Raw genomic sequence first — 23,929 nt, forward strand, 5'->3', positions numbered from 1 at the left:
TTATCAGAAACTGTAACAATTTATAAAGTCCTGTTCACTTTTTTGCTGCCCAGGGGATCAGTTCAGGGGCTTGCCATCAACTAAACAAATACTGTGTACATATTTGTTAGAATTTAAGCTGTGGTCTTGCCCTTACTATCTTCTCTACTGATGATAAACTATTGGGTTCTAGTGGGTGATTTAAGTATGTAAATTGCCTTTCAATTAAAATTTATTAATTAATGTACATTTAAATGCATAAACACATGTATATGCCATCATACTTATGAAACTTTCAAGGTTCTCTTTGTTTGAATTTAAATAACTACCATGTTTCTGAAATGAGAATGTTGTATGTTTTCAGTTAACAAAGACTTAGCCACAAAGCTATGTCTCCTTTTGCCCTTTAACAAATCTCTTGCTAATGTGGTCTACCAATTGCCACCACAGAGTTGGAGTGCTCTGCTTATCACAATGGCAAAGACCATCTGTCTTTGTAGATGACTTGAATGTAGACGTAGAAAATATGAGACTTTGGGTCAAGTCCAAATGACTTAAATTCTGGGCACCATTTTGATTAAGATAGCAACATAATGCATTTTGCTAATTTTTACCCCCTAGTACCTTCTTTCATCCCACACCCTCTTCTATTGAACCCCTTCTCCCCAGAAGCCTTTTCTACTGAACCCCTTCTTCCCAGAAGCCTTTCCTACTGATCACTTCTTCCCAGAAGCCCTCCTACTTTTATGTCTTTTGCTTTGTTTGGGTAGATTACAATTATTTCATTTATATTTGCCTATTTATACATTGTGTGTGTGTGTGTGTGTGTGTGTGTGTGTGTGTGTGTCTGTCTGTCTGTCTGTCTGTCTGTCTGTCTGTCTGTCTGTACCTGTGTCTCTGTGTGTGTGCCCATGCTTGCCCTGGAATGTGTGTGGAGACCAAAGATCAAAGGCAAACAGGAAAGTCAATTCTCTTCTTCTCCCATGTGGATTTTAGGGATCCAGCTTGGGTCACCAAGCTTGGTGTCCAGTGCCTTCACCTGCCCAGCCATCTTGCCAGGCCCTTTTTAGTTTTGATTTTTGTGTGTGAGTGACCCACTGAATTTAATTAAGGTTGTGTTGCATGAGCATGGTTGGGAGTGATTTCTCATAAGGTGTGGTTTTTTTTTTTTTCTGTTTTAATATCCTAAAGACCAATAAATGGAGTATTGCTCCATAAGAGACAGCCGATTCAGGTTCTTTCATTGTTGCCTGCCTGGCTTGTCTTCTTGAGATTCCCCTGTCATGAGTACACTCTGTTTGGCATTTACGAGGTAGAAGGGCCTGCTGCTCTTTACTTGTGTCTTTCTTGGTCAGCTTCTGTATCCTTGCATCTTTTCTGCCAGCTTTCCCATTTGTCCTCCACTTCCACTATCCTTCACATTGATTAAATGGAAGTTTAAAACTGTTTGACATGGATTCAGATTTGTATGCCTGCTCCACCTAATTTTCAAAACATGAAAAGTTGTACCGTCACTCTAAAAATAAACTGAATTAAGTTGCCTTATACTTCTCTGACCTTCCATTGATTTTTTTTCTTTTCTTTTTGGGTCAGTAATTCTCAACGAAAGGAAAACGTCCCCTTCTTCTGGTATGGACAACTGTACTCTTGTGCAGTGACCCTCAAACCTACTCCAGGGAGTTGCCCAGGCTTACAAGCACATTTTCCAGTAATTGACATCTCAAAATTTAGAGCATTGACAAAGCCTTAGTTGGGAAATCTACTGATTTTCATTCTCTGTTAAGTTTCTAGAATATGTGTGCAGATTCTACTCTGAAGCACGGAGCATGGCAGGAAGAAGAGTCTCATTAGCTCAATCTGTGATGTCTTGTCCAATATGTGTACAAAGGGGGTATTCCAGCTACTGCTAAGAGCTGAGAAGCTATTAATAGTTGTTTCCTAATGATAAGATCCCAGAAAAAGATTCACTTAGAATTACAGATGGACCCCAAGGCAAAGCAGCAAGAATGGACCTGACTGCTGGGGGTATGTGGGTCTGGTCTGGAGTCTGTTCTGCAGAAAGCTTGGGAAATCAATCTTACCATGCCAAATAAAAGAAGGCCAGCAAATAAGGCCAACCAAGGAATTAATACCCTCCATCTTAAGCTCCATGAGGCCCTCAGTGACCTCTTCTCAAATCTATAAGCAAACACAGAGGTATGCTTTAGAATGGGAGAATTGTCACCTCTTTCCTCAAATCCTTAAACTCAGGAAACTGAAAACATGAGGAAAATTGCTGACAGGAGCAGGTTAAACAGAACTAAGGGACGTGTTCTCATTCTGCGAGGTTGCAGCACCATCTACTGTCTGGGATATTAATCTTTCCTTTACATCGAACCAGTATTCGAATGGGCATAGGCACTCCAGTGTTACTTTACTTGTAAGCAACAGGAAAGCTTTGTCTTAAAATTCATTGTATTGTCTCAAGAAATGCATGTCATTTCTTTTGGAGTCTAGGTAAATACTCCTTTATTTTGTATCAGTAAATGCAGCAAATGTCCCTCAAATGCAAGACTGTATTTCTTTAATCAGCAAAGACCTCATCGTGCCATATTTTTGCATAGTTTATGGTGTGATTCACTCTATCTTGTTGACACTAATGGGATTCTTTGGGGACCATTTTGCCCAGTGACTCATATGGGAGAATTACTCATGTGTAATAAGTGAAAGCAACAGGCCTATAATTCCTCCTTCCTAAACAGAAAAAAAAAAAAAAAACTCTAATCATTACTTGATGCAAATGTGTATAAACCTTTTTTAAAATCTTCAGTCATGATCAAAGGGATGTCACGAAGTGGTTCTAATTATACTTTAAGTTAAATATGCTCTTTATTTAATTTGTCATTGAGAAGAGTCTTTTTGAATGCCCTTTTAGATTGTCATTTCTTTTAAACCATAAAGAAAGCTTCAAAAAGAAAAATGTCAAACCAAGATGATAAATTTAGCCAATTCTCCACCTCCACCCCTGATTACTTACTTGCTAGTCTGCTTTTAGAGAATTCTTATTCATGGCCCTACCGCAGACATGGTCTGGGTTGGTAACTGTGACCCATGGTACCACCAAATGCCATGCAAATTCCCCGGGGTCTCAGGCCATGTTAGAATTTGAGAGTCAGGCTGCAGCCAGGGTCAAATAGATCTGAGTGGCCTATTCTGCTACAAGGTGCCATGTGATGCCCAGGCTGGGCTGCAACTAAGGGACATGTCTCAGTCCACAGTACTACTGCAACCAGGGTCTGAGTTGATATCTGTGGCCCATGATACCATAAAAGGCCATGCCTGTAGCATGAATCTTAGAAGGTCTTATTAATAAAAACAAACTTGGAGCCAGGTATTGGGGTGAACTCTGAAAGATCAGAGAAGCAGAACAAGTCACAGCTTCCTCACCTCGCCAATTTCTCAGCTGATCCTGTTTCCTCAGACTGGAAGCCTCTGAGTCCTCATCCAGAATAATCTCAGCTGAACTGCTGCTCAAAAGCCTAAAAGCTTAACCAGGCTCTAGTTCCTTGTCTTCATGCCTTAAATGCCTTTCTGCTTTCTGCCATCACTTCCTGGGATTAGAGGCATGTGTCACTATGCCTGGCTGCTTCCAGTGTGGCCTTGAACTCACAGATCCAGATGGATTTCTTCCTCTGGAATGCTAGGATTAAAGGCGTATATGCCACCATTTTCTGGCCTCTATATCTAGTGGCTGTTCTTTTCTTTGACCCCAGTAAGTTTATTAGGGCGCACAATATTTTTGGGAACACAATATCACCACACATGCCTATGCCAGGGGTCTGAGCTGCCACCTGAGAACAAGTTGACATCCAAGTCAGGCCATATTAGTGGCCCAGGGCCATGTTGCCACTAGGGCCATGCCAATCTGTGTGGCCTATGCTGCCACCAGGGGCCATGGTGTTGTCAGGGTCAGGGCTGCTGCCAAGGGCCATATCAGGTACAGGACCCTACTGTAGCCATGGCCTGAGTTGGTATCCATGACTCCTGATAACATCAAAAGCCATGCTGATGCCACAGGTATGGGCCCACACCGGGGGCCATGTTGGTGCCCAAGGGTTGCTCTGCTGTGGTGGACATGCCAATCTGGGTGGCCTATGCTGCCACCTGAGGCCATGGTGACATCCGAGCCCAGGCTGATGACTGGGACCATGCCAGGGTCCATGGTCCTATTACAGTCTGGGTCTGTTATGTCTGTGGCCCGTGGAGCTACCAAAGATCACATGGATGCCCGTGGTCTGGAACACCCACCACTTGTGGCCATGTTGGTGTCTGAGGGACATGCTGCCACTGGGGCCATGGTGCTACCTGGGCCAGGGCTGCTGCTGAGAGCCATGTCTGGGTCCGTGGCCCTACCACAGCCAGGGTCTGAGTTGATGTCCATGGCTCCTGATATCACTGAAGGCAATGCAGATGCCAGGGATCTGGGCTGCCACCTGTGGCCATGTTGGTGTCGGAGGGAATACACCAATCTGAGTAGCCTGTGAAGCTACATGGGGCTGGACCTGGGCTACTGCCATGGGTTATGTCTGGGTTTGTGGTCCAATGGCAGCTATGGTCTGGGCTGATATCCAAGGCTCATGTTACCACAAGGGTGGTAGGAACCATGGGTGCTGAGATCCAAGGGATGTGCTGAGCCAGCCCTGCCCCTTGCTGCACACTGCAGCAGGAGAGCTGGCGCCACTCTTCCCTCCCCCCCACCAAGGGGAAAGCTGACCCCGGCATTCAGGAGAGATGGCTCCACCTCTCCTCACAGGCATGGGAGAGCTGGCCCTGATGGCACAGGCTTAGGAGAGCTGGCTCTGCTCTTCACCAGAGGGAGTGGTCCCAATGACCAGGACCAACCAGATAGCTACCACCTAGACTCATATCCTGGGCCTTGGGTTGGCCCACCCTAAGAGCTTCCCCCATCTGTGACCTGCTAGAGTGCTCAAAGGGATCAGTTCTGGGGAACAATAACCACAGGATCTCTATGATTAGAGGCAACAAGAGGATATCTGAGAGAAGCTTTGATGAGGTCCAGTGATGATGGTGTGACAGAGGCCTTGAACCAGACTCATTGCAATGAACATTTTATGGGTGGAGCTGATTGGACTAAAGGGGTATACTGAGTGACACACTGAAGCTCCTGCTGCCACTAGGATGCGTGAAGAGGTGTTGGAAAGATAGAGGGGCAAAGTGGGTTTTTTGTTTGGTTGGTTGTTTTGTTTAGTTTTTAATTTATTTGGGGCAGTGATGTGGATGATTGATTGATAAAGTGCTGATTGGCCAGTAGCCAGGTAGGAAGTACAGGTGGGTCAAGGAGAGAGGAGAATTCTGGGAAGTAGAAGGCTGAGTCAGGGAGATGCTGCCAGCCACCGAGATGAGAAGCATGATGTAAGATACTGGTAAGCCACGAGCCACATGGCAAGGTATAGATTTATAGAAATGGGTTAATTTAAGATATAAGAATTAGCAAGAAGCCTGCCATGGCCATACAGTTTATAAGAAATATAAATCTCTGTGTGTTTGCTTGGGTCTGAACGGCTGCTGGACTGGCGGTGAGAGACATTTGTCCAGACTACCGGCAGCCAGGGACACAGAAAAACTTCAGCTACAGGGCAGGGGCATACTGCAAGTGTGAGGGGTGGAAATGGAGGTGAGTGAGATTGAAGTAAACGATGTGAAATTTCCAAAGAATCAATAAAGAATTATGTTTAATTTTTTTTAAAAAAGAGTATTCTTATTGATCATAGAAGCTTTGGACTCCTTCAGAAAATTCTTTGTATTTCGAAAGACATCCCTACTGAGAGACCCCGTGACTTCAACATGGCACAAACCCCAAACGAGGACATTTGCTTTCCCTGGTGGCATGTAAAAATAAGGGAATGGACTCTGACTGACTTCCAGACAAGTTATAACTTGTTCTTAAAAACAAACAACTTGATATCAATAGTAGAACCAAGACTTGAGAGGCAATCAAGTGTGTTGGGGAGTCATTAGCACATTCTTGTAACAAAGTAGGCACTCTCTTTTACGCACTAGGACCAGGAAAGTTCACTGACTTATGCACTAGGACCAGGAAAGTTCACTGACTTTGGTAATCACAAAACTGCTTGCTGTATGACATACTTGCCACCCTCGGTTGGCTTGTGACATTTCTATTTGTGTCAGTCATTCTTATTAAACAGCTCTATTTGGTGTTTATTTTCTCTACTCCTTAATAATAGACCATAAGTTCTCTGCTCAGAGGTTATTTGTAAATTGCTTTACAAAGGAGTCTCCATTTTCTACTCAGTCTGACTGGGTGTTTTCCTTTATGTCATTTATCACATTGCTCAAAGAACCAAGGCACCCATTAAACACCTGGACTCGGGAGAGTGTTCATACACTGTTGTCCTCTTCTGCAGGGTTAAGGAGACCTGGAGAACAGTGTTGTGCCCTGCAATGCTTGGAATGCAGATGAGGGAAGGTCTGATCAGCCAGTGTTCCTTTCATGCTGGTTTTAGGGAAACTTCTCTGTGTTCTTAATATGGCCACCTTATTTTTGCCATTCTTGTGGTTTGCCAGGAATGAAGCCACTGTTGGAGACACGCAGAACTGAGAGGCCATCACTCAAAGGGAGACTTTAATTGGCAACTATATGCTGAATCAGTGTGATTTAGATTTGCAGGCTGGCCCTGCTTGGATACAATAGGGTGCCTGCTGCCAAAGAGGCAGCTGCTGATCCTATGCCCTTTGGGGGGGGGGGGGGGGTGTAACACTTTCCAATTCAGGATTCCATTTCAGAAATTCCTTATTTCCTTTTCTTTCTTCTGTTTTGAACATGTCTTTGTTCTCCAAAGTTTGGAGGCAGGCATGGAATTTGTACCTGTAGTTAGCAATAATAAAGCAATGCAAAAATGAAAGCATGCGTGGATTTCTCAAGGACTCCCCCATATCCCACCCATCCTATGTTCCTATTCAATTCTTAGAGTTCTCTAAATAACTCTAGAAGTTATTTAGAAAAGTACAAATTGGATGTGGTTTGTGTGTGTGTGTGTGTGTGTGTGTGTGTTTTAAAATGAAGAATCTAAAACAGTGGACAAGTAGTGACACCATCCAGTAATCCTAACACTCAGGAGGATGAGACAAAAGAGCAGTTCCAAGGCAGCCCAGGCTGCATAGCAAGACGCTATTTCAGAAAAGGAAGGAAGGAAGGAAGGAAGGAAGGAAGGAAGGAAGGAAGGAAGGAAGGAAGGAAGGAAGGAAGGACACATGGAAGGAGGAAGGAAGGAGAGAAAGGAAGAAAGGTCAACTAGAAAGTAATGACCCAATAGAGTATAATAATTAGAAAATGAATTCAGTTTTCTTTAAGGATGAATTAGTATCAAAAAGCTAAATATATTTTTTAAGTAATGCCTTGCTTCTGACAGTATTTTATTTCTGTATTAATTCTGATTTTCTTCATTGTGTGATATGTAGCAATTCATTGTTTAAATTTTAGTGTAATGGTTAATTCCATTTATTCTTTATTGTAAGCAATGGTAAGCTTCAGTTTTTAAACAGCATCTGCTCACCATTTAGAATTAACTATACTTTAAATTTTAGTATTTGTGGCATATTTTATTTTATTTTTTTCTTCTTGTGTGAATGTATGTGTTGTGTGATGCATGCATGCATGTATGAATGTTCTCATGTGCATGGCTACACATGTTTGTGCAAGCACACATACACATGTGTGTTGAGGCTTAAGGCTGATGGTGGGAATTTCCTTCTATTGCTCTCCACCTTACCATCTCAGGCAGGGTCTCTCAGTTGAACCCAGAGCTTGCTGATGTTGCTAGTCTTGCTAGCCAATTTTGCTTCAAAGATCCTTATCTCTGCCTATATGTTGCAATTAGTGGGGCTGCCCACCCACCTGACATTGTGTGGGTGCTGGGGATCCAATATCCAGTCTTCATGCTTGTGGGGCAAGCACATTAGCAGTTGAGCCATCTCTCTAACCCCTGGTGATGTGTTTTGAATATTTCTATGTTAAATAAAATTCAGACTAAGCAGCCTTCCCTTCTTTCCCTTTTTCCTAGAACAAAGGAAATATCAGAGTGGCTGACTGTGAAGGATGATGAGATGGTTGGAGAGCTCTATTGACTGATGGGTCTGTGGACCCAGAATCTAAGACATGAAATGGCCATGGATAGGCACAAAGTGGTGCAGAGGAGGTAGCCAGGGAGGTTGGGGGCTTAATAATAAACACAATAGCACAAAAAGAAACTCAAGACAACAAGGAAGTATTTGCAGAATAAGACATATTTAAAATTATAAATGTTTATGATGTATGTGTGTGCTTGCTTACTCGTGTGTGTGTGTGTGTGTGTGTGTGTGTGTGTGTGTGTGTAAGATGACATCAGTAACAATGAGCACATTGAGTGTCCCTATATGGGTTTCTCAAAAATATACTCAACTAAAAAACATCAGGGTTCTGAAAAGTGGCTGGTTCTAGGGATATAAGAAAGGGAAAATGTAAGATAAGCCTAGGGCTGAGGCGATGGCTCACTGGGCAAGCGCTTTCTGTGAAAGCCTGAGGACGTGATGTCAATCTCCAGCACACATGTGAGAGAGAAATGCTAGCTATGGTTACATGAGTATGTGCCTGTAACCCAGCACAGCCTTGCTGAAAAATAGTAAGCTTTAACAGCCCCACCCGCCTCTCTCCCTCTCCCTTTCCATCTTTTCCTGTGTGTGTGTGTGTGTGTGTGTGTATCTCCCCTCTCCTCCCCCCTCTTCCCTCATACGAAAGAGTTCTAGAACATCTTTTGGGACCAGCATTTGGGAAAAGCTAAGTGATAAAATGTCAACAGGACAGAGACCCCAACTTCAAAAGACTCTCATTGGCCCAAAATGGGGAATTTTAAGCATCAAAATAATGACAGTGGTATCTTATAAACTGTTGGATAAAATAAGTCGTGAGTTGTTGTCTATATTTTTAAGTAAATAAACATATTACATGCCTGGTGGTGGTGGTGCACGCCTTTAATCCCAGGACTCAGGGGGCAGAGGCAGGCGGATCTGTGTGAGTTCAAGGCCAGCCTGGGCTAGAGAGTGAGTTCCAGGACAGGCTTCAAAGCTACACAGAGAAACCCTGTCTTGAATTTATATATAACAGAGACAAGAACATTTCCCTCTACAGTAGAATGTCACTTGGCAAATGTTCCTAAGATGGTGGCAACAAAGGATCATTCAGAAGTAGTTGATTCAGGCAGGAATTTTCTGTATAAACTCAGAACACCTTCTTACAAACTATTAAGCCAGGCAAACACCATTGTGCTGTGGTTGCTGCCAGAAGGAGGAAATCGGTAAATATAAGATGCAACAGAGCTTATCCAGCCTGGCTGGACATCAGTGCCACTTTGTATCTATTTCTGATGGTTCTTTTATTCCTCTGGAATACCTCTCCAAATGGAGATGCATGGTCTCCTCAGGAAACCCATTTTCCTGTTAGAAAGATCCAAATGATTAGACAGTCCTCTATGAGGGGGTAAAATTGTCCTGTTTGCTCTTTCCTTTCTACGGTGGGAAAACACAAAATAAGCGATTAAGCTTCTGCCTGTAAACCCTTCATGGGTTTGAAAGCTCCCGTCACATCTCTTAATTTCTCTTCCTTGTACTGAACATCCTCAGTGATTTTTGCTGTTTAAATGTACTAGATTCTTCAGTAGCACATGTGTCCTAATCTGTCAGTGACTCCAACGGACACTAGTGGTAAACTGTGCCCCGACTAATGCAAAACACAGCTGGATTATTGCCTCCTTAAACTGGAATAGCACGGGCAATGAGTGCAGCATAAGATTGCATTAGCTTTCTTTGGCAGTTACATGGATACCTCACATACTGAAATATTCATCTTGTCTTTGGGCACTGCCAATCCTGTAGAATGTACTGAGGTTGCTAATTTTTAAAAGTACAGCCTTTTGCCATTATCCCTCTTAAATTTCATCCTAGATTAAAAAAAAAAGAAAAGAAAAGAAAAGAAAACATGGCCCAGCTTGAGTCACTGAGAATCTTGATTTTCATCTAATATTTAAGACATCCCTTTTTTATATATCTTACAAAGAATTGATAAATTGGCTTATCCAGCATTGATTTTATTTTTATTGAAAAGTAGGGGCCAACTGCACGGTGTTGAAGATGACCCACAAGCATGTGACCTGTAGGATTATTATCATCATCCATCAGCAGCCTTTGCTATGGCATTTACCTATTGTTAAAAAGCAGTTCTTTGTCCACGTTCCCTTACATCATTAAAAGCGAACTAACTATTAGCTCTTTGGCATGTTCCAAGACTTTGAAGAGTCCCATTCTTTTAAATGAACAGATATAATATATCTATTATTTTTTAATGAATAGATATAAACACACACACACACACACACACACACACACTTCTTCCTTAATAGGCACCAAGTGAATATCTTAGCACTGTGATTGAAATAAAAAAAATATATATAAAGTGAAGTGAGATGTGATATGCAGGAAACAACATCAAAACTAGAATCATTGGACTTAGGGAGATGGATCAGCAGGTAAATTGTTTGCCATACAAACAGGAGGCTCTAAATTCTAATCCCAAAACACACATCAAGTTGCAGGTGATGTGCCTATAATTACAGAACTCCCACCATGTGATAGGATGTGGAGATAGAAGGACCCCAGAGGCTCACAGGCACCAGCTAGGCAGGTGTGCACAGACTAACAGCACGGACCTGCCTCAAACAAGGTAGAAAGCAAGGACTGACACAAAGTTGTCTTTTTACCTCTGTGTGTGCACGAGGTATGTGCATGCCTGTACTCACACACAGACACATAACTATTTTAAATAGAATTATTATCCCATGAGCCCAAAGTGCTATTTTAATTAGTGTATATTCACTTTAAAATGATTCATTTTATTATGGCATTTTTATACATGTATATCATTGGTAATATTCAATCCCCTTTACCTTCTCATGTCCTTCCTTGCCTTCTCTGTGCTTCTCTTCCTTTCCCAACATGTAATATATATATATATATATATATATATATATATATATATATATATATATATGTATGTATGTATATAGAGATATATAGATATAGATAGGGTCTCTCTGTAGCCCTGGATATCCTAGAACTCACTATGTAGACCAAACTATCCTTGTACTCACAGAGATCTGCCTGCTTCTGCCTCCTGAGTGCTGAGATTAAAGATTGCACCACCATGCCCAACCTTTTATATATCATTATTATTATTATTATTAAATCTAGATTCCATACACAGGAGAAAACATGTGGGTAACTGTCTTTATGAGACTGGCTTATGTGACTTAACATGATTGTTTCTGGTTCCATCCATTTCCCTTGACATAATGTAATTTTGTTCTGTTTATATGGCCAATCAAAATTCCATACCACATTTTCTTTATTCTTTACCCATTTATCTACTGATGGACATCTAGGCTGATTTCATAATCTAGCTGTTATGGAGAGTACTCATTTCATAAACATAGTTGTGTGGTATCTCTGTTATATGACCAAAGCCACTTGTTTCTATGGATAATTCTAATTCAGAATGTTTTTCAAGCATCATCAAGTCAAGATATCAAATGGCTTGGATATATATTATCATGTTCACATCCATTTGCTAATCTGAGTATCTAAGTGTTTAATGATTAATTTTTCCAAGTGCTAGAACAAATCACTTGGTTTATCTAGAAATAAGTAATTTCTATAAACTCTTAGTAGCTTAAGCAGTTATAAATAAATGTCAGTCAACATCAGTGATCCAGAGTCCTGGATCTGTCACTCTCTAAGTTGGAAACAGGAAACTGCCACAGAATGGTCATTCCCGGATGTTGTTGGTCCTACTTACTGTTGTCACCTAATTACAACCAGATTCAAACAGCGTCTTGAGTTCAATTGCCTCTGAGAGTCCGGGTCACAGAACAATAGTGCGAATGACTTGTCAAAACACAAGTCATAAATACAGGTCCTTCGTGATCTTGATGAATTAAAACCAAAGGAAGGGAGGCAGTTTGTTATGGCAAGAAGCCATCTGTTTATTTGTGTACAGCAGTTGTATTCAAATTTAAGGAAATTAATCAAAAGCATCAGAATTCCTAGCACAGTAACGAGAGTGCTGAAGAAGTAAACACTGATAAAACCAGGGACCTAATGAGGTTTTCAAGCTCCTTAGATTAGTCTGCTATATACCCTGGGAGACCTCACTGGTGGACACGCATGACTTACTTTGCATTGATTGTTGCTACTTCAGAGCTCAGAGCGTGGATTGACGACAAGCACAAAATAAATGAATTAGCTGTTGTCAGTACTACAACTGGGCCAGCATGATCCTTTATGTAAGACACCCAACTGATTCTTGGTTAACAGGCATGAGGGTTTCATTAACAAAAAATCTGTCCCAGATCCCTAAATCTGCTGGGGATGTGACTCAGTGCTATAGAGTATGCAAAGCCATGGCTTCAACTTTCAACACAAAAAGAGAGAAGTTACACAAAGAAAAAAAAATACAATTTGAAATGCCTGTAGACATTGGGGTTTGTGCAGACTCCTTGCTGATAACCCAAACTTCAGTTTAATTATTTGAGCCTGGACCTTTGATTCTACTCTCACGTTTAGTGTGTAAACTTGCCACTAGAGGAAGCATTTTAGGGATCACTACCAGTGACCTCCTTGTAATAATAAGTTCATTACTTTCATAGTACAATTTGTATCCTGTAGCAAAAACTCTTAGAATCCTTTCTGCACTTAAATATCTTCAGTAGTCTACACGTAACAAAGAGTGCAATTTGCTGTCTTATGCCCTTAGCCTTGTAATCTGAAAGACTTGTGATGATGTTAGGGTCCTGTAGAAGTCCCACAAAAGACTACCATCCACATATTCAATCAGCAAGAGAATTTATTTCTCAAGAAAGATTCTAGTATACTGGGGCCAACCATGCCACACAAAGTCAAAATGGCGATGACCCTGAGAAGACCTCACAGGCTCCTTTTAAGCACAACCAAGGGGAGGTCCTACAGCAGTTAGGTCAGTTTATCTACAATTGGATTAAGCAAGTGTCAATCATATTAGTATGTTCTTATTGGTCAGGGCTTATTAGGGGTTGGCTAAGGCTACACTTTTTCCATTTGGGGGCAGGCCTGGACAAGTCCCAGGCTTTGTCCTTATTTGGTTACCACCTTGCTTGCTGACTGTGGCTCAGGCCTGGCCTGGCCTGGTACTCTATGTACCAGGCCTCCTTCACCTTTGCTGTTGGGGGTGTTAAAGATTGAATTTCCTTTGATTCACTTGGATTTGAGTTTTGTTCAGGGGGATAGATATGGATCTATTTCCATTCTTCTACATGCTAGCATCCTTTTATGACAGCACTATTTGTTGAAGATGCTTTCTTTTTTTCCATTGCATAATTTTCCTACCAGAGGGATTTTAACCCAAGCAATTCTTTTAATAAATATTTATACATCTCACAGGCTGAAACACAGTCCTATAAATATGGAAGATATTTAATTTTTGTTCTCTTTGTTGTTGATGATGGTAGTAACTTTGAATTCATCTTGATTGCAATTATTTACTTCGGTTTACTTTATGGACATTTGAGGAGTGTGACTGAATAAGATTTGATCCATGAGGCATGGACATAGACATACTGTGTTGAATCCATATTGCTTGTTACCATTGTACTCTCTGACATCATTTATGAAACCCTGCAGTATTGTAAAGAACCACATGGTGGCTCGGAGCTGAGAGACCTTCTCTGCTAAGCAAGCCTGTTACAACCCAATTAAAACAAAAATGCAAAGGAGTAACATTGAAAATGAATACTCTTTTAAAAATAGTTATTTGTTATTTTTGCATGTTTGTGTGGATGTGGGAAGAGGCAACAGATACCCCTGGATCTAGAGTTACAAGTGGTTGTAACCTGCCTGGCAACGATGCTCAGAACAATCAGGTACTCTGGAAGAGTACATGCTCTTAAGCGCAGAGCCATCTCTCCAGCCCCAAAAGTAATATTCTTTATTTTGAAGAAGCAATATACAGATTTCATCTTCTTCATGGTATTCATTACCTTTATGATTATATTTGTAATAAAAATCCTTAAAAAGTCTACTAGTTTCAAAGTGGCAATCTATAAATTGACACATTATGCAGATTATAAAGTAGCTTGATAAAGATATAAGCCAATCTATACTAAGTTTGGTGGAATGAGGTGCTTTATCTGCACCACATGTAAGAAATAAATCAATGGAAAGGAAAAAAAGAATAGCCTCAATTCTACTATGAACAATCTCAGAATTTCATTGGTTTGAAAGGTTGGCACCCCAAACCCTGAGGCTCAGTATCAAAGCAGACAGGAAAACACTGTACAGGGCCTGAAAATCAGTTTTTGTTGTAGACAGTAGAGAGTGGGGTGGACCTGGTGAAGCCAGGCCTAGAAACTGCTGGGTTTTATTTTGTTCTTGATGTTGTTGTTTTGTTGTTTTTTTGGTTGTTTGTTTTAAAATAAACTTCAGGGTGGGACATAAAGACAAATTACCTATTTTTTTGTGATCTTGCTCCAGAGTTTGTGATGGGTGTTATCTACTTTCTGAATTTCATGAGCAATGGATTTCTTAAAGCCCTGGCACTGATTTTAGGCCCTGGTTTGGGGTTAGGGGTGTTTCCTTTATCGTGTTTACAATAATGTAAAACAAAACAACTGGAAAATGATAAGCCTGAAGATGGAGGGAAATTCCACCTATATGAAAACAATAGTTTCACTGCTTCTCAGCCTTCTGCTAAGGGCAAGGGAAAATGAACATTTTATGTGGATGTGGTTTGATTTTGCTTTGTGTGGGAATTTTTTGCTTTGTTTTTGTCTTTGACTATTACTTTCAATCTGCTATACTAAAACACTAATTACTTTTACAACAACCACACAAACAAACAAAACCCGAAAAGTCAAACAAACTTCAAATTACATGGATTTTCCTGCTTGTATGGGTATAAACTGATGGCATAAGTGCTCCATGGTTAAAGGGAAGGTTTTTATTGTAGGTATGCGAGAAAGAGAACAGCCAGAGGCGTCTGGAATTGTCCACAGCAGAGAGAAAATAGTAAACTAAATAAAGCAGCAGACTGGCCCTGGCCATGAGAGAACCAAGAATGTGTATGTGGGGGGGGGGGGGCTACTGAGAGACAAAAACAAAAAGCTTTTGGACAAAAGAGAGGGAACATAGCAGAAATAGCAGGGTTATAAGGAGAAAGAGTCACTGATGGGAGCTGGGGAAGTCTGGGGTAGAGGAGGAGGTGAGAAGGACTAGGATGTTAGCATGAACTCTGGAATGTGTGACAGGTATTCGTGATACTGAGGGAGCATGTGCTTTGGTATGCTAACAGGCACCACAGATAGTCATTTGTCCCTTCTGCCAATGATAAAGGAAATGACTCCTTGGGTAGAAGGATCTGGATTCACAAGATCCTGAGAGATACTGTCTTTTGTCTAACCTCCAGAAGAGTTTCCTTGAGACCTAACAGTATATAGATATGGACAGAAGATAGAGCTTTGAGTGAGACCAGAGAGATATGCAAACCTTTAAAATATAGCATCTCTCAGAGTAGCTGCCAGCCAGGGGCCTTTGTGTGCTTGTCTCCAGAGATATCGCCTCATGGCTCCTGGGCTGAATCCTATGAAAGTGCACATAATGAGCAGCTTCATCTTTTTTTTTTTTTTTTTAATTGAAAATAACCCTGTGTCTCAATCTGGGCTTCTCAGGTGACGGAAGTTGGTTGCTCTCAGCTTAAGAAAGATCACCAAACCAACTACTTACTTCCCTTCTGCTCCAGGTTCTATAGGGTTCTACACTATATTTCCACATAAACGGTATCAAGGTTGTTGCTGTTTGTTTTGGGTGAGGGCTAGGGGGAGGTTGGAGGTTTAGAAGACTGAATTCAGGGCCTTACATATGTATGCAAGGAACATTTTACTACTAAGCTGCAACCACAGCCCTTGTTTTCTTTCAAATTCCAGACCCAACCAAGGTGATGGTTCCCCCTTCCAGCATGGATGTTACCGTTGGAGAAAGCATTGTTCTTCCATGCCAGGTGACACATGATCACTCCCTGGATATTGTGTTTACTTGGTCATTTAACGGACACTTGATAGACTTCGACAAAGATGGAGACCACTTTGAGAGAGTTGGAGGGGTAAGTATCAATGTCATACTATCCATGGGAAACAGCACAGCAAAAGTTCCGCACACTGACCCAAATTAATTTGTTTACATTAACTTAGAAACAAATGTAAAGTTGTTGTTGAAGCATCTTATTTCACAGAACTCTGGGTTAATTCCGGCTCCTTTCTGCCTCACTTATGAAGAAGTGATGTCATAGATAGCATGCATAACCAAGCTGATGTCAGGTTAACTATTTACTGCTGTGTGTGAAGAAGGGAACTGAGGTTCATAGGAGATATATGAAGGGCCCTTTCCCTACATCTACATCTACATCTACATCTACATCTACATCTACATCTACATCTACATCTACATCTACATCTACATCAGTTTTGACCTTCCCAGCCCAAGCTCTACTTCCATATCATATAATATGCCCCCAAATGGTTAATAAAGTATTAGTTTCCTTATATGCCTTCAGGTTGCTATTGTATTCCTCTGGGCTCTTATGGGATACTCATCATCACAAAGTTGGCATTTGTTCTCTTGATTCTGCAAACACACTGAGGTGATTTATCATCTCCATGGAGTCTGAATCCAAATGCATCAATTTTTGAAATGCCTTACTCTTCAGTATAATATATATTACCATTCAATATGTGCCAAGAGAAGCTTAAATCTAGAAACAATTTGTGTCTATCACAAACTTTTTCAACAATTATTTTTCAGCATTACACAGCTCTACATTTCCTTTGGTAAGGAATACTCACTCTAATGACCACTTTCTGGGAAGGTCTAATCAGAAAGCACCAGAGTATAAAACTAGAGCTATGATTTAAAAAGCCCTTCCCTCCCTCAACTGCCACATAAATATTATTTTCTGATTTGCCCATCTCATCTCATGTCTGTCCCTTTAGGTGGAGTATAAATGCCCTGAAGCTAACAACTCCTTCCATGAGATATATTGGGGATATATTTCCCACCTAACTGTTGTAATAATTCTATCCATTACATGCATGCTTAGTTTGTTGGAGTTTGAGTTGCAGAGCACTAAAAGGGATTTGAATGACTATTCTCTCAATTCTCCCAAGGATGATATCACTTTGGATACACAGCAGAAAAGTTAATTCATTACACCAATGCCTCTGTTCATTAGGAATTTTCTCTTGGAATATTGGTTGAATAAGACTGGATGGCATTGCCATGGTTAACCATTTTGGACTTTTTTCATGTAGCCCAGCTTAGTGAGAGTAATTCTACTTACTGAAGTGTTGGTGATATCAAATTTTTGGGTTTTTGTTTGTTTGTTTTTGTTTTTTGAGACAGGGTTTCTCTGTATAGTTTTGGTGCCTGTCCTGGATATTGCTCTGTAGACCAGGCTGGCCTTGAGCTCACAGAGATCTGCCTGGATCTGCCTCCTGAGTGATGGGATTAAAGGTGTGTGCCACCCTCACCTGGCGATATCAAATTCTTTTCAGTCTAAAAATATACTTAGCCCTATACCGACCACAAAAGAAATATTTTTAAAACTCTAATGGCTGTGTACTCTGAAAAAAGGGTGATATTAATTGTAATACCAGGGCTGTATACATTGAGAAAACCCTTCATAACTAAATTGAATAGTTGCTTTTCACATTAAAACCAATTTTGTAGGCAAAGTCAATATGAAAAGTATGATCTTAGAGTATTTCATGAGCAGTAGCTATTTAAAATGGATTGGTGATTGATGACTGAAAAAGATGCCTGACCAATCAGTCCTAGTAGCCACTATGTGCCATTTCAGCTGAAATACAGAGGGAGACATCTTAAAGGAACAGAGGACCAAGGAATGCTTAGCATCCACAGAAGTGCTCTCATTCAGCTATCTGTAGTGGCACACACCTGTATTCCCAGCATTCAGGAAGCAGAAGCAAAAGGAGCTGAGTTTGAGATAGCCTTTGGCTATGTAGTGAGGTGTAGGCCATCCTGATTTCAATAGTAAGACCTTGTCACAAAACAAAACACAAAACAAAAAACAGAAATTAAAAACCAAAAAATTGCTTTCATTTGCTTTTCATGTGAGAAACGCCTCTCTCCTCCATGCAACTCTGTCAGCAGGACCAGCTCTCCACTATTACTACAAAGAGAGGGAAGCAGGTTAGCCCCCAGTGTCACCCATGCTGACAATGTCAGGATCTCACAGTTGAGGAAAGGATGTGCCATTCTCAACTCAGACCCACTTGAGTTCATGCTCCCCGAGTCAGCATAAGAAACAACGGTGGGCAGGCTCAGCTTATTCGGTTTATTTGGAAAGTTGTTTTGTTCTTCTCTCATGTCCTCCAGTGCTTTCTCAGAAAGAGAATGGAGCCCACAGTTGGAGTAGGGGGTAAATATACTGGAACTCTTTTGTTCTGTTTGGTAGGAACATAAATGTAGACCACAGTAGCAGTTTAATCTGGGTATTTCTAAGGGAAAGAACAGCCTCACTCTGTGAGACTCTTACTTCATTCCTTACTTTAAAGGGTTTTTTTTTTTCAGTTTGATTTTAAAGCTATAAATCTCACTAAAATTTAAGAATAGCTAAGACACACTCTTAGTCACAACTACAAAATTGTGAAAGTAGGTTGCTATGTGCTGAAGTAAGTTTCTTTGACACTCATCCCCTGGGGAATAGAATGAATCACAGAGGCGGGGTAAATATTTCCTTAAGGCCAATACAGCTTCTACCTTAAAATCAACATGGCTTCCATTTTAAAGCAAATATGTCATCCACCTTAAAATCAATATGATTTACCACCCCTCTGCACACATTTCCATCATGAGGCTTAGTTCTTATTTACATCTCTATTTAAAGGCCCAACATGTGAACTATTTTAGGTTCATAATGCTGGTTCCTATTACTTGCAAGGTACCTAAACATTTATCAACCATCTTATTATATATTAGCTCTCCAATCCTCACAGAAAACCTTAGTGATTATCATCCCATTTTTTAATACTAGATATGTTCAGTGTACAGTGGTATTGGATGAGAACACAAGTGTTATAAATAAAAGAACTTTCAGATAAAAAAATCTCAGCTCTTCTTGAATTAGATTTAAGGTCTTTGACATGATTGTTTCACAAAGAAAATTGATCACAGCCATCAGTGAGAGGAGTTTAAATTTACTCTATGCTTCATAGTCTGTGAAGGGATTTCACACTAGTGCCCAGGCTCATCTGACTCTCACAACATGGCACAATAGGGAAGTCATCTCTCTTTGAAAGGTCAATAAACGGAGAGGCAGACAGATTAAGAGTCTTAGATGAAACCATACAGCAGAGATGGGCCCCAAACAACTAGGTCCCCCAACTGCAGCTCTGCCTTCGAGACATACTCCCGTCTTTCTTCTTCTAATCCTACTAACAATTGGCCCTCAGGACTTTTTCTTTGCCCTCAGTAAATATGAGTGTGACCTATTTTACTAAAACAAAAGAAGAAACTGAGAACTTGGTGCTTTGTCTCTTCCTTTTGTTTGTTTGTTTGTTTGTTTGTTTTTCCGGGGGAAAGGGGAATTGTTGTTTAAGACAAGGTTTCTCTATTTAACCTTAGCTGCCCTGGAATCCACTATGTAGCCCAGAATGCCCTTACACTCACAGATATCTCTCTGCCTGCCTCTGCCTCCCGAGTCCTGGGATAAAAGGTGTATTCCACCACTACCTGGCTAACATGCTGCTTTCATATAGGCATTAAGTTCATCCCTGGGAGGAGTATATAATTATTATCACTAACAAGGGTGGGGACTGGGAGGTGGCTCAGTGGTAAATACTAGTCTGCTGATCACAGAGCCTAAATTCAATCTCCCAGAACTCATATAAAACCCAGGCATGGTGGTATATGCTTTGAAACCCAATGCCAAGGAGACAGAGACCAGAAGAGTCCCTGGATTGGTTTGCCAAACAGTCGTTACTTGGCAAGTTTTAGGCCAATAAGAGATCTTGTATCAAATGACAATGTAGACAACACCTCAGGAATGACACCCGAGGCTGTATTCTTCTCTACATGCACCCACCACATACATGCATCAGCATGCACACAAACATGTATATACCTGTGTACATATATGCATACATATGCATACACACAGAAAATAACAGGGATTGGAACTGTCTTTTGCTACATATATAACTTATACAAAGCTGCCTAGCCTCTTTATGTTAGAGTTTTCTCATCTGTCAATAAGCTAACAAGAGTCCCTGCCTCATAGAACACATGGGAATTGAGTGTGTTAACATAGCTAAAGAACTTGGAAAATTCGGGAGGCATGCCAAGTCCTACTATGTGTCATTCGTTATAAGTGCTCTTTGGAGGAATAACAACTTCAAAGTCTGTGTCAACTTCCTGTTTTGTAGTTTGGATTCAGAAAGAAGGGAGCATTTCTAATGTACCCCACGAAGTGGTGACTGCTTTATTCTCCAAGCTTCTCAATATCCAGGCAGTGAAACTAAACTCCAAGGTGGAGCAGTCTAGTGGAGAGATCACTTTGTATTTATGAAAAGTCATTTCCTGGTGAACAGTGTAGAAATGGTTTTGGGGCACATAGGCATCCATACTAGGATGTAATTAGTCCCATTCATCTGCTAATCAAACATGCATTTGGCATTTAGAAAACAAATTAGCACTATTCCACACTAGATGATTCAAGATTTCCTTAGAGAGTCTGGCCTTCATAATCCTTTAATTCAAACCTGAGAGCAATCAAAATGCTGGCTGCAAGACAGGGTTCTGCAGAAGAATGCAGATGCCTCTAAACGTAAATTTGCCTCCCCTTTCCAAATATAGAATTTCAAAGTCTCAGAATGCAAGCACAGGCAATAGACTCAGAGCATACTGAAGGGAACCCATAAGGCTCAATGAAAAACCACGTTGTGTAACTTTGAGTGATGCCAGCAGGGATAGCCAACTGATCCAGACACCTGAGCTCCCATGGAAGATAAGCTCTCTGAAAACATTGGTGTTCTTATCTCTCAGGCTGGCTCACATAGTTTTAATAGCCATGGCTTGCATCACTAAGGTTTCATCAGCCGGTGTAAAATAAATCCATTAGTCATAGTGTCCTTCATGTGATAATGATATTTAGGGCTCATTAAAAAGTAATTGTAGCCACTTTCCTCTACTTTATCAGCAGGATTCAGCTGGTGATTTGATGATCCGAAACATCCAACTGAAGCATGCTGGGAAATATGTCTGCATGGTCCAAACAAGTGTGGATAAACTCTCTGTTGCTGCTGACCTGATTGTAAGAGGTATTGGGCTTTTGTTTTTCATTATGTATTGCTTGCTTTTTGCCCTTTCAATATTTCTATGGTATGTACTCTGCCACAGCAACATAAAACCTCAGTGGTTTTGAATTATGTTTTTTAAAAAAAGAAAGGCATAAGCTAACCATTATGCACAGTGGTTAATAATCTATATTTTTCCAAACACATATTTTTTCATAAAAGATAGATAACCAGAAAGTGCTCTGAGTAGATTCAGTTCTCCTACTGAAAAGAACTCCTAGTGAATATCCCAATAATGACTACTAGGTTGACAGAATGCTCTAGAATAACTTCAGATTACCAAAAACCATTAGTTAAAAAAGTGATTCAACTAACTGTTCTGTGTTTCATCTGGACTGAATCACATTAATGTTTTAGGCTAGTGGTATAACAGGGGCATAAGTAAATTAATTTTTCCTAAAATTACTAGGGTTTTGTTTGTCACTCTGGAGGCCATGGGATCTGGGAGAATGGAGCTGATAAATGAGGCAGACTAGTCTCATGCAATTGCCAATTTTATTCAGAGCATCAGACAACAAATACTCTGAGTGTTAAGAAAGGCCACCTCAGTAAAGGCTTCGTGAATTCAAGCTGTATACAATCACAAGAACACTCCACACATGGCAAAATTATGTTTTTCCATAGAGGCATGTAAACATTTAATTGAATAACAGCAGCAAGCAATAATGAGTAATCGGAAGTAAACTCCTTCTACCTGCCAAAGCTGGAAAGAGCAGGAAAACACATTTTTGTGTTTTGAAGAAACTGAGGTCACAAGACTCTCATCTTGTTTTATTGGAGTTTTCTCAAGAGCACTCAGAATTCTCACACAACTCCATTCCTAGACTGTGTTCTGACAAGGCTGCCCTGATTTTAAAATATGGCTTGATAAGAAAACCCTTGCTTGAAATGTAGTAAATAGGAGGGCACTTCATACAGAATACAGACTCTTAGTACTACTAACTGTAGAATGAAGTTTCTCAGTCCCACCGGGCAGCAGCAATTTTTATAAAATAATCACTCAGAGGCTTAATATTAATTACAAACTGTTTGGTCTAAGGCTCAGGCATATTGTTAGCTAGCTATTACATCTTAAATTAACCAATTTCTATTAGTCTATATATTGCCATGTGGCCATGGAATTTCCAGTCTGCTGGAATTTTGTTCCTTGGATGGTTGAATGGCATCTGCCCTGACTCTGCCCTTCTTCCTCCAGACTCTGCTTGGATTTCCCACCTGGCTCTTACCCTGTGTTGCCATAGACCAAAACAGCTTCTTTATTACCCAATGGTAGCAACACATATTCACAGCACACAGAAATGTGTGAGAATGAGTGAAATTCAGCTGAATGAGTCCACCAGCTGAAGAAAATGCCAGGCTTCAAATCAATTTATAAAAGAAATGTAGGGTTTTTAAGATTTTTTTGTTTTTAAAGAGAGAAGGTGGCATAGTGCAGGCTGGCTTCAAACTCACAATCTTCTTGCCTCAGCTGCCCAAGTGCTGGGATTACAGATGTGTGTGCTACCACACCCAACCAACAGCAAAAAGAAAAAGGGAGTTGTCATTTTATTTCATGTGAATGGGTGTTTTATCTACATATATCCGTGTGCCATGTGCATGCAGTACTCATAGAGGCCAGAAGAGGGTGGTAGATCCCCAGGGTCTGGAGTAAGAGATGGTTGTAGGCCACAATATGGATTCTGGGAATTGAACATGAGAGTCCTGCAGAAGACCAGCCAGTGTTCTTAACTACTGAGCTATCTTTAGCCCATCAAAAGAAAGAAAAAAATGAAAATGAAAAGCTTTGGGAAACTGTGTACCCAACAGGAGCTTTTTAAAGCCGTAAACCTGCAGTCAGGCTGAAGGTAATAACTCCGTGGTACATTTGCCCAGCATACATTGAAGCCTTGCTCTCCACACCCAACTCTGCCAAACAAAGAAGCAAACAAGTTAAAGCCAACCTGGAGCATCAAAATAATCTCATGCCCCCAAACTCATTAATCAGAATTCCTAAATGTTGGGAATGGGAATTTTTGGCCAGCCACCTGAGCCTAAAATACAAACTTTGGATCACAATTCAAGTCAGGGTGAATCTGTGTGCACAGGAAATGAGGTGTTTTGAGAACCAATAGAAAGTATTGCTGTATGCCCCAGGCAGATGTGAGGGGAAAATTCATGGGAATTAGCAACTTAATTGTCAAGAAAGGTTAAAGAAAAATTGAATTCCCATTATTACTGCTTTAGTTACCTGCTAATTGACTAAAAAGAACTTGAGCCATGCTATAGATAGAGACTATATAAAAAAATAAAATAAAAATTATATCTTTAACTTAGGTAGATCTGCCCATAAAGTAACTTATAGAAATGTGTTTATTTCCATTTTAAAAACACACCAGAGCTGATCTGATCTCCCCTTAGGGACAAAAGAATTCTGTGGCTGGTAATTTATCCTCTATTTAATTAGGATA

General features: G+C 40.6%; 1 protein-coding gene across 6 annotated transcripts in view; it reads left to right on the forward strand.

Moving 5' to 3' along the window:
- Positions 1-23,929, forward strand: part of Cntn4 (contactin 4) — a 1,007,992-nt gene that overhangs the window by 958,968 nt on the left and 25,095 nt on the right. For 4 of the 6 annotated variants that reach the window (XM_042273733.2, XM_042273730.2, XM_042273732.2 and 1 more), the window contains 2 exons: positions 16,038-16,213; positions 21,326-21,446. In XM_042273733.2, coding sequence (XP_042129667.1) covers positions 16,038-16,213; positions 21,326-21,446 — 297 coding nt within the window. The remainder of the gene's footprint in view (positions 1-16,037; positions 16,214-21,325; positions 21,447-23,929) is intronic. The other 2 variants (XM_042273735.2, XM_076567486.1) reach the window with 1 other exon arrangement.

The sequence above is a fragment of the Peromyscus maniculatus genome, chromosome 3, assembly GCF_049852395.1.
Source record: "Peromyscus maniculatus bairdii isolate BWxNUB_F1_BW_parent chromosome 3, HU_Pman_BW_mat_3.1, whole genome shotgun sequence".
NCBI classification, from domain to species: Eukaryota; Metazoa; Chordata; class Mammalia; order Rodentia; family Cricetidae; genus Peromyscus; species Peromyscus maniculatus.